This window comes from Tyto alba, unplaced genomic scaffold (genome assembly GCF_018691265.1).
Source record: "Tyto alba isolate M040663 unplaced genomic scaffold, T.alba_DEE_v4.0 Super-Scaffold_1, whole genome shotgun sequence".
NCBI classification, from domain to species: domain Eukaryota; kingdom Metazoa; phylum Chordata; class Aves; order Strigiformes; family Tytonidae; genus Tyto; species Tyto alba.
In genome coordinates, this window is record NW_024881261.1 from 13,510,463 (window position 1) to 13,522,695 (window position 12,233).

The window sequence follows — 12,233 nt, forward strand, 5'->3', positions numbered from 1 at the left end:
TTTTGAAAGCAGTTTAACACAGATCACTTTGATGAAAATCAATGGAAGAAATTTTCCCTAACAGGAATCAGCCGAGACCACTTGATTAATTATTTTGCATTTTCCAGGATGAAATACAAACCTTTAAAAGCCACTAATCTACCCAGTTTGGTTGTACACAAACATGAGCATAGTCTTGGTCTCTCTGCCTCAGTCCTGCTTCTACTCAAAGAGTTCCCACTGATCCCATCATCAGCTGGGGGATGCTAATCCCAATCCATTGTGCTCCTCCCATAAACTTCTTGAGATCATTGGGATTTCTATCTGCAAACACAAATTCCATGTAACTCCAACCACCATGTGTTATCTTGGTTCAGAGGATGGCCAGTAGCAATAGAAAGGCATTGATTTCTTCTCAGCCAAAGCTTCTACAAGCTTAGCATGATCCTACACTGCCCTTATAGATGAGTTCACTAAAATTCTCATTGTGAGAAATGCCTAAGTAATCTGCATAGAAATGGTTTGCATATGGGCTTTATAGATGGGCTCTTTCCTCCTCAGTTCCCTTAATGCTGTGGATAGAAATTTCTCTAAACATTTATGGCAAGTATCATGTGAAATTCCTTTGTATGGCTTTTACAGACTATTAAGAATAGTTTTTAAAAATTGCTAATGATGACAGTAATAATAAAAAACAATACCAATAATAATAATAGGTTTACAAAGATTTCAAAAGAAAAAGTTAGCTCTCAACAAAGCTGATACACAATATTCACCAAGGTAACTCACTTCCTACATTCTCCATCAAAAGATTAGAGAGATATAAGTAACAGTAACCTTAGATTTAAAATGCATGTTTCCTCTCAAAAGGAAACTGCATTGATTTATAAAGCAAATTGGCTAAATCCACGGCTAGTTGCAACTGATTAGCTCCATTGATTTCAACGAAGGTGCTGATGTGCAGATTTATGTAAGCTCAGATCTGTCTCTCTGCACATCTGTGTGTGTGTGTCTGCATGTGTGTGTGGTTGGAAAGCAATACACATTGTGCATTGCATGAAGAATTGCACTAAAAAACACCATATTAACCAACACAGAAAGTGACACATCATTGCTGCATTTGGAGAAAATATGTAGAGTGAAGAGAATGGAGACTCTAATCTTTAGCTGGGGATTGGCATATCTTTCCCCAACGGGATGCTCACAGAAGTCCTGTAAAAAGGCTCACAGGTATATCATATGCTGTTGTGTTTTGCTCTTTGCAAAAATGGGGGCAATATTTTCAGATAGCAAGGCAGCAGATGAACAGATACATTCTTCTATAGAAACAAGTACTCTCCACTTTTACGAAGAAAAAGCCAACGTCATGGTTTGGAATAAATAAAAAACTAGCAACCCTACCAGAATTGATACCACCTCTACTCTAATAAAATCTCAACAACTGTCTTTGACATAGACAAAGACGCTGCCCCATTCTGCCCCAGCACTGTTTGGGAAACAAGAGTGCCACTCCTATGCTTTATAGGCATAAAGGATAACCATAATTACTTAGCCTGGCCTTCCTAAAACACTTTAGCACAGGAGATATAAATGGACTATACAGAAGTTGACCACACCTTCCCGATCCTCCCAAGATTACAGCACCAACTTCTTTTGTCATGGCATAGATGACAAAGAAGCCAGCTCAAATGACCCTTTGCCAGAAGAGGATTTTCCCCCAGCTCCTTTCTTGCAGCTAAGGTGAGCAAGTACAGACTGCTCCTCATCACATAGTCACTTCTGTTTGTGTGAAGCTGAAGTAGGTCTGGTTTTTGAAAGGCATACCAACACAAATCACACAACCTAGCTGGCATAAATTCAAATTACTAGCAGAAGTGCCCAAGACACACAACTGTTATCTGTTCCAAGCTTCCTCAGAAACTGATGACAAGCATACCCAGCAGTCTACTCTCAGTCTGTCACTACCTGTGACACCAGCAATAAGATCCACCTACACATTTCTGCCACACAAGTAGGCGGATGGACTGAAACCTAGAAGAAAATATACTGGGCCTGAACCTCTTTTCTCTTGCAAATAGTGAAAATCTGCAGGAACTTCAGGTGCAGGAAGTAAAAAAAGCAAACCAACTGCAAGGTGACATTTATAGTATATCTCCTGTCCCTGAGTTGGAGTACTGAAACAGTGTCTGATGTGATTAACCAAATGCACTCCTTCATGCCACTTCAGATATGCTTTGCTGGCATGCCTCAGTCTTAGCCACCTTGCTTTCTGATCCTTTTCAGAAAGCTGTTCTAGCCAGCTTGAAGAAAATACATGTAAGAAAGTATCTCTGCAAGCAACAAAGGTGTGCATTTAGTCTTTGTTTTGTTCAGAAACCCAGAGCAGAGTGCTCTGATCTGCTTTGTGCAAGAGGTCAGATGACTCTCTGAAGATGTCTTTGAACTGAAAAAGTACCCTCTCTCCACTGGCTGCTAAACTCAGATCCTGACCTGTTCTTGGGCCAGCATTACTGCACCAATTCCACCAGCTTTACCCAGTGCTTCAGCACTCCTGGGAGGAGGAAGGTTCAAGCACCTTCAGTGCCAACCCAGGCTCTTCCTTCCATGGTATGAGTGAATCATGGCATACTACATCCCAGACTGGGAAGGTTGCTCTGCGCTCAGCTCTGTACATACATACTGAGAACACCTTTAGTTTGAGCTAAAACCAGATATATAGCCCACAATGCAGATAGCAAGCAAGTAGGTTTGGAGATATTCATACCCGGCAGCAACCTTAAAAGACAGTCAAGCTGCACAACCAGATCAGTGACAGAACTGGCTATAGGTGCAACCCTACTGATCTCTGGCCTCTGGAGAGCACTGCAGTCCCTGGGCCATCAGATCTAAGGAACACAATCTCAGCAGTATTTATGAGAAGGGACCTCTGGATGTCACTAGTCCAAGCTCTTACTCCAAGACAGATGTTGCCAACCATAGATAAAGGCAGATGTGGCTACATCTAGCTAAGGCTTTAAAACTTTCAGGGATGGTGATAACACAACTTCTCTGTAACCTGACCAGGGATACACCACTCCCCAGAGAAGCAGATTCACCTACTTTCCTATCTGAACTCTTAAGCTACAGCTTGGGACCATCTCTCCTTGTTATATCCCCTGCCACTACTGGGAACAGTTTGGCTCCATCATCTGTTTGCCACATAATGCATGGACACTCCATCTGGGTCTGTAACCATCAGCAAAACCCACAAAACATCACCATGTCTTCATGCAACACCACATACGTAGCTACACAATGTTACACTGCACACCATGAGGCTCACCATGCACTTGGGGAATTTCATGCACCCCTTCTCCCATCACATTTTTAAAAAGTTAAGCTGCTATACTTACGTCATTATCTGGGTCTCTATGCCAGGGTCTACAAGGGATCCATCCACAAAAAGTGGTGTTGATGTGAAACTGTATTTACTCCAGGACCTTCCCTCATCAAAACTCACCCTAGGATAGAAGCAGACAAGATTTATACACATAAAAAGACTTACTCTAGAGCAACTGCAGCAATTAAATATTAGCTAAGGTCTGCAAACTCCAGCATCTAGATTTATAGACAAGCACCAATCTTTGCCATTTCCCAGACCACTAATTCATGCTCTTAGTGTACTTTGAAAGATCAAAGCCTTAGAAAGGATAAACATAGGCAATAAGGACATGGATATACTTGATCCAGCTGTACATCAGATCTTGAGGGATCAAGGGGCATGGCCAAGTCCTGTTTCTGGATCTTCAATAGCACCTCGCATGAGGAATCATTCAGGGCATAAGCAGCCTTTGCCTTGAACGCATGAAAATTGCTGTCAACACCACAGGACTTTTCAACACATGTGTGTATCAATGCCATGCAGCATTAGCTACAATCTCTCTAGCCCTATTAAAACTTCTTTGCATGCTATCTCAGAGGTGGTCTCCATTTTACAGAGAGGTGGAGGAAGGAAGACAAACTGAGCCACCGTCTGCTTGCTCTTTGCCTGCTATAAGGCATTTTCCTTCTTAGAGGCTGAGTGTTCACACTATCAGTGACAAGCCAGGGTAATCCAGTGGCTTTTGATCATCTGTCCCCACCCACAACCACCATGGGCCTTGCTTTCTGTTTGTATCAAAGAGCATGTGTATCCTAACACAGCTGACAGGGTCTTGGTTGAATTAGTTAGTACAACAGGTTTTTAGATTTGGAGAGGAGGGTTAGCAAACCCTGCTCTCAGCTACATCCCAGCAACCTCTCTATCTCTGACAACTGCAAAGGAGTGGGCGAGCAGTCTAACTGACCACATACATCAGCAGACAGACTGGGTCAGGACTCCGGTGGCCTCTGCCTTAGTTCCCCTTCTCAGCCTCCCTCCTGGCTTCCCCTCACCCCATCCACGGCCCAGGGAACTCCATAGACACCAGCTCTGCCACAGCCTTGCCCAGCCATGGGCCTGATATGCAGGCTGATGTCCCAGCCTGGCCTCAGCCCATCCCTGTCCCTATTGAGCTGCCTGACGCCCAGGGCTGGGGCTGCCCCTGACTGCCCTGTTCCTGGCTGGGGTGGTGGGATGCGCCCTGGCAAGATCCTGCCCTGCTGTCCCAGGGACCTCAGTCTGCTCCCAGCTTTCCAGCCCTGGGGGAGCTACCAGCCGTCATGTCACCTCCATAGCCTTTGCCAACAACAGTGCAGAAAACAGCCAGAGGAGGGTGTGCACACCCAGATGATACTGTAGCAGGAAGGACAGGCAACCTGCAGGCTCTCAGCATTCAGATCCCAAAGCTGCTGCCCATGAACAGTGCTGAAAACAACCAAGTTTCTTCTCTGCCTCCAGACTCTCTGCATGATTTCTGTCCAGAATTTCAGCTCCAAATTATATCAGCAAAGGAAGAACAAACAGAGAAGCAAAAGGTTTATTTGCTATAAAATTATTTGATCCTCTCCCAGCAGGGTTGTTCGAGTTTTCTGTAATTCTGCAAGGTACATGGGCTGTGAAAGCTGACAGATTACTCTCGATGGACATTACCAAAGAGGCAATCATGGCATAAACTTTTTCTTTGAATAGCAAGAAACACTTTGTATTTTAAAGTGAGCATAAAAAAGAAGTTTGCCTTATTTTCCAAATGAGGAAAGTTGGGGGGGGGGGGATGCATGTGCATGTGTGTGTGCATACATACATCTGAGCAGCTGGATCTGTCTGAGAGGGTCTTGATGGAAATTGAATCATCCACTCTCCACGTGGGTAGCATCAGGGACACTATCTGAGATGCCACCAAAGGACCAGGTGGCCAGTGTAATATGCAGTACAAACAATGGGTTACGCCAACCTCAGATCTCTAGTGTGGAAAGCCAAGGCTTGCAGTCACCATTCCCTAAGTATCTGCTTCTCACAGCACCTAGCAAAACACCTTCACCTGACTCACAGTGCACATCTGCCAGAATAGGAAGCTGACTATAGATCAAAGACAGAAAGCTGAGAGTACAACAGCATACAAAAAGTTTATCTGCCCTAAATCTATTTATTTAAATGTATGTATCTTCCCATACACCTGTGCATTTGTATGCTGTCCTGCTTGCATGCTGATCTATCTAAATAGCATTTCAATTTCTGAGGACAGCATGCTTCATTAGCTTAGCTAAAGTTCTCTTGGCTTTTCAATTATCCGCCCCTCTTTTCTCCAGGATGAAACTTATTGTACAATGTCTCAGCCTGCGAACTAATAGATATACATGTACCCTTTAATCTATTCCACTCCTGCCATAAAACAGGTGCCTACTGAGGCAATATGAAACAAATTCCAAAGCCCCTAGGGGTATGATTTTGGAGGAAACCTGTTGGAGCTTATTGATAACAGCTCTAAATCACTACTCATTTAATAGAGTGGGTGGGGCACTCATAACACTGCACATGCCGTTTCATGAGACTTAGTGGAAAGGGAGAACATCTGAAAGGAATCTCTGCAGAACAAACAAAGGTGAACTGAGCTCTCGGCTCCTGTGGAAAGTCAACCTGTGACCAAATCTTTCCCAACATCTAAGCCCAGGCACTTCTATATAACGTGCTTTTTATGTCCAAAGAGCCCTCACAATGTAAGACACAATTAAAACTGTCACACTTGGGTTGAATAATATAGTAATAAATGGTTAATACATTATTTGCATCTCTTTGAATATGTGGTTCACCTTTCACTCTTCCAGACCTCAACATGCCACAGCCTGATGTACCTGCTGCTGGTGACACCTACCCTTGGCTAACACACACTTCTCCTCCCTTGGCTCATACTTGGCTTTGTCTAAAACTTTGACATGGTCTTGATGTCCTTTTTCCTGAGGGAACTTCGGGTATAATCATCACTACTGAGTTATCTATCAGAGGCAAATGTTTCTAGTCACACAACAATACATTTTAACTGCAGAGAGAAAGCTGGAGTCTGATGGAAGCATCATTATGGGACTGCCCTATTACTCCTCTCCTCTGTATATCCAGTTATGGAGGCTGTTGGCAAGAGAATGCTGGCCTAGACTAACCCCTGACCCTGACTCAGTACAGCTACACATATTAAGTTATGACTTAAACATAAGCTTGCTTATGATTAAGTTTGCTTATGATAAAACAAACAAACTGTTTCCAGAACACTAGAAAGCAAGACAAAAATTGCAACCCTCATTTTGCATATAATGACTTGCTTGTAATCCCACATGGAGGCACAGACCTCAGAGAACACTTTGTTCCCCTATCCTAGAAAAATTACAAAGCCTTAGGAATATGATCCAATACATCCTGTGGTTAAGAATCTACTACCACACTGTAACTAAAGCAGTCATTTCTTCAGCTCAGGTGGTAAAGAAATGTACTCAGATGCAACATATTCAAACTTTAATAGAAATCTATGTTAGTAGTCATCCCAGAGTTGTCTGTCAGGTCACGAATATAAAGTCCAGAAGGTTTTCATATTGGAAAAGTAGCCATTAATGTTCTTAAGGTACATTTGTGGAACATTAGCTTGTGATGGGTAAAGACAGCCTGTCTTGAGGTCTCCAGCTTCTGAATGACTGTAATTTAACTGAAGGATTTTGTACAATAATGACTCAGGTAGAGGAGACCTTAACACCTCATCACTGCTGCCAAACACCATTGCTTTCTTTTTCTATTTGACTGAAGGCCACATTTCCTCTTTTGCATGAAAAACATGAGTTACACATGTGCTTAAGACCATCAAGCTGAGAGGAGATGCAATCTTGTAGACAGGAACACAAATCTTGTCTCTGAAGGCTATTTCTAACTAATTCACTTCCAAACAACATTAGAAGCTGGGTAGGTCAGTCCATTAGCCATGCCCCTCTTCCACTCAAGACCAGAGACTGAAGGTGATGCTAATACACACTTTTTCTGTAAACAAGTTTATTTCTGAATTTCAGAAAGCCTCTCTCCAATGCTTAGCTGATGAAGGAGTAAGAGGGGCAAAGGGTAAGGAGAGGATAATTTTGAGCAGTACCTTTAGTGCTTAGAGTGTTATAACCCATCTATAGCAAAACAGTATCTTCAGCTGAGAAATCATTTTGCCCCATTCTGCCTCCAAATCTTTTCAGTTGCCACCACTGTATCTCTGGAAATTGATAGTGGAATACTATAGAAGACAGTGACGTTAGCAACATAACTCTTTTGTCCCTATCAACACCTACTGCCCTCTCCTCTTCCTCCTTCTATCTGTCTTGCCAGTTTAATACTAAATTCTGTAAACAAAAAGCAGAATTGAGACACACATCATCTCAGAAATACACGAAGCATGAAGGGTGACTTATTACTCAACATATATGTGTTTGTGGGAAAGAAACCCCACCTGAAGTCTCAGACTACATTACTACTGCAAAAAGTAATTCATATGTGTATCATTATGTATAGAGCCATTTATAAAGTCATTATATTTATAAAATGATACGATAATCATTACATCAATTAACAGAATCAAAATTATAATAAAATGTAGAGAAGAATGATCTCATTTGCTCATTTTGTAGACACTAGTAGATGTTGACCAGGTGATGCAAGATTAACACAACTGTCAGCTTATCCCCGTCATGAAATCTTCTCAAAGTAACAAGTTTCCTTACCACATGTGCCAGATGGGCACTGACGTGTGTTTCATGGCCACTAGTGCCCCTCCCCAGTCCAGAAACCACACGTTGTACTCCTCCTCAAAGATCTGCAAACAAATGAGGTACTGCATGAGTGCTCCACTCCATGGGAAGGGAAGACTCAGAAAAAGAATAGCAAAAGGCCCCATGCTTTTCTTCATTCTGTAAAACATACCTGTCTCCAGGAATTTCCACCATCAGAAGAGATGAACACACCAACATCATTGTAGGAGAGCTCAGAGCCAATATTGCCTGCAACACAAGCAAGTGTCAGACGTTCTGGTATGGATGAACACAGAACTGCATTTTTCCAAGAAACCAAAATTACTTGGCCTGACCTGTGCTTCTTTGCTATTCTTGATTCTGTTTTCATTTAAAAACAACACCATGGTCACATTCATTTACATTCATTTACAAGAGCTGCGCCATTTGAGAATTGACACTGGGGAGAAACAGTATTATCAGCTTATTTTCCCAACAGATAGCATCGCCCATAATTGCAAGCTACTAAAGGCAGGCTTATTCTAGGCAAGGACCTACATACTCAGAAATCTGTGTATAAAACCCCATACTCATTTGGTGCATACAAATCATCAGAATGGCAGCAGAATAATGGCCACTGTCCCCAACTACCAAATATTCAATTCCATATTCATTTTTCTCTGAACTTGTAATCTTTGTGCTCTCACTGGTGAGTTGCATCTCTGTGATCTGCCAGTCTTTGTCAAGGGTAAGGTAATTACCACTTGGTGTGTAAAGGAGAGCATCCAAAAGAAAGTTACTCATATGGCTGATTTTAAAGGTGAATCCCAGGCTCCACTGAAGCCCATGATTATGGGACTAGAAAGCCTACTCAAGATTCTGTCAAAACGCTCAGACACATAACTGATCTAAGAACCTGCAGTCAAATATATAAAGCTTCCTCCTAGGTTTATGAATGGTTTGCAATTAATGAGAACTGTGATGTAATGAAATACAAGTTCCACTTGAAGGAAATCTTGTTTGATTAGTTATGAACCTCACCTGAGGGTGGGTCAAATGACTTTGCAGCAGAGAGGTAGATGCCAGACTGAACAGCATTCTAGACTATGCTGCTTGCCCTCATTGACCTAAATGTCCCAAATTGTGAGTTTAAACTTGTTAGACTACCTCAGAGCTTGAAACAGGGTTTTACCAAGGTCCCTCACCTGATATGGCAGAGAGGACTTCAAATCTTACAATGACAAACCTTAATACTGAGTAAATAATGAACTTGGACTAAATCCCAAGCCCTCTGGAACTTCTGAGCATCCACCAACAGTTACAAGAGAGAAATGTCCAATATCTGATAGAATTGCACAAACCCTTAAGAGACCCTATTATCTTATTCCCCACACTGCCCCGAGGTCAGCATCTTGCTTCTGTTTCCAGAGTTAAAATTGCCACAAGCACGAGACTCACTGAACAATACAGGTCTGCTCTAAATTATTATGTTGTCACCTCCTCACTTCTCAAAGCACCCAGTGGTTCAGGGTGAAGCTGCCACAGTCACTCAGGAACTGCTTTTTCTGCTGATCTGTCAATAGTACCTTCAATCAGTGCTAGGTGGGATTCTGGTGGTATGAACACCTGTCACATAGGAAGTAGGCAGATGTAACACTGACAAATCAGAAGGCCTCCCAATGATAATGGCTCACAGCCATCATATTATGGTCAAACCCATGACTTTTCTGTTCAAAGCCCATGAATTTTTTACCTAGTAAGTCACCTTTCAAATTAGACTGTTTTTAAGGCAGGTGTAATTTCCATTGATGGAAGGGAAAACTATTTTTTCTTCAAGAATAGCAAAGGAAAATGTGGCATTCTTACACATCTGTAACATCAACAAGAGCATAATAAAAACACAGTAATGAAAATGTTAATTTTCTGACATTTAATGCTGGAAAGTGAGAAATTAAAACCCAGATATGTGTTGACACTCTCCTATCACCATCATGGAATTCCACTAGCCACATTTTTATGACAACAGTTTAAAAAAATAAAATCTGGCTCAGGGAGACAGGACATCTCAATAAAGGGTTTTGCATCAGTGCTCAGGATGCAGAAAATGTCACATTGTCCATCTACCTAATCTCCCTGACATCAGCAAGAGTGACCAACTGCTTTCGATGAAAGTGCAAGGAAAACCTACTGTGGGCAATCATATAGGACAGTCTGTAGGGACATCAAGGTTCACTAGGATAAATCTGTGTCAGTCCAAAGGTCTGTTTAGCCCAGTATCTCATCATGAGTGAAAGTCCTCAAGAATTAGAAACTGACTTTAAGGCAGAAGTGTAAGTTTTGTGTCATCATATTTTAAATATCAAAACTGAAAAACCAACTTTCCAAACAGGGATTTGCAGACTGTGGCAAGGAAAAAGAGTAAAAAGGTGAGATTCTGTTGCTATCACTTCCTTATGTCTGTTTTTCTGTACAAGCCTGTTCCATTATTTTCTTCATTTTCTCCACCTAGTTTCTTTCAGCTACATGGATTCAAACCCCACCAAACATAACTAACTCCCAAACAAGTCAAGAGGATTTGTCATCTGTACAATTAGATACTAAAACATAATTCTTCCCTTTGCAAGAATCTAACCTATGTCCTCATATCAAGAATCTGAGTTTTCAATCATTGCTGGAAATGTACCACTGTAGATCAAAGAGTAACACACAGAGTGTTTGAGCAGCCAATGCCTGTGAGAATAAGTTGCAGTGCTTATCCTGGAACACATTCACCAACATGGTAAGACGTTTCTGTTGTTTTGAAACTGGTTAGTGGAGACAGATGTGTAAATTCCCAACAGGTTAAGCTTCTTATTGTACAAAGCAGTAAGGCAGAAATTATATTCTGCCTTTAAAGGTTAATTGTTAGACTAGGAAAGTATTCATCCCATGCACTGGCAGCTTGAAAAGAACTTAATTTACTAACAATTTAGATCAGTGTCTAGAATGTCACTGTCCTGCTGTCTATTTGCTTCCTAAAAGCTTAAAGAAAAAAAGCCTCTTCAATCACAGCATCATGAGTAGGGCTTGCTCCTAAGCATCTATCTAGCAAGCGTAACCTGACAGGAGTGATGATTCCATTTCCCTATGCATAGGAAGATCTGGAGGTTTAAACTAAATTATTTCACTCCATTTGGCCTGGAATAGTGAACTAGAAATCGCATGGTGTTTCCCTTATTGAGATATAAATGTCATGAAGGGAACCTGTCTCTCAGGTTCTGGCTTATTCTGGCAGACACATGGAAGCACAGAAGAACATGAGAATGGAAATGGTTGGAAGAAACACTAGAAATTCATATAGGCAATATGCTAACAACACACTTGCCAGCCACTGCTAGGCTGAACAGGACAAAGGAGATAAACTGAGCCTTAGGAAGAGCTGTTAAACTATTTGGACATACTTGAACATATGTAAGAGCCTCCTTGTGAGAAGGCTGGACAGCCTACATGTTTCAGAGGCCAGCTTTCAATAGCACCAGCCATTCAGAAAGCACTTTGTTAGCCCAGAAGCTCCCATAGAACTGTGGAAGTTCTGACTGTGGTTGGTAGCTCCTTCTACCCTGATTAGGCTGCATGCTGTGTGCACATAGGGCCTGTGATGGTTGTCAGATTAATTACAGTGGGTCAGCCACTGCTACCGTGAAGCACTGTAGCATGTTGTAATTAAAACATGGCAACCTGCCAAAGCACTATTTTGCAGAACAACCACAATAACAACAGCCGGTGCAGTGATGATGAAGTGTTGCTAGTCTTGAAGAAGTGAATTGTTTGAAAGTAGGTGCCACATACCAGACAGGCACTCATGAAGTCCAGGCTTCACCTGACAGGCTTTGTGACAACTCTGTGCTTGATACTCAAAAAGTGGAATGTATTAAGACCTAGGAGCATAGCCATGATTATAGGCTCCATTGTCATTCATGGTAACTCCAGCAAGTAGGTAGACACCTACATCAGTGGTTGCAATGATATCAAGTAAGAGGAGATAGTAATGCCAGTTGGTAATGATCCCTTGCAGGTGTGAGCTTAGACCTTTATATGGGTTATTGTGGAACAACAAATATCTGACAGGCATT

At 41.9% G+C, this 12,233-nt stretch overlaps 1 protein-coding gene across 1 annotated transcript in view; it reads right to left on the reverse strand.

The window, feature by feature from the left end:
- SORCS3 (sortilin related VPS10 domain containing receptor 3) overlaps positions 1-12,233 on the reverse strand; it is a 307,228-nt gene that overhangs the window by 49,664 nt on the left and 245,331 nt on the right. Inside the window, exons 12-14 of the mRNA XM_042791658.1 lie at positions 8,315-8,391; positions 8,116-8,207; positions 3,372-3,479 (exon numbers count right to left, since the gene is read on the reverse strand). Coding sequence (XP_042647592.1) covers positions 3,372-3,479; positions 8,116-8,207; positions 8,315-8,391 — 277 coding nt within the window. The remainder of the gene's footprint in view (positions 1-3,371; positions 3,480-8,115; positions 8,208-8,314; positions 8,392-12,233) is intronic.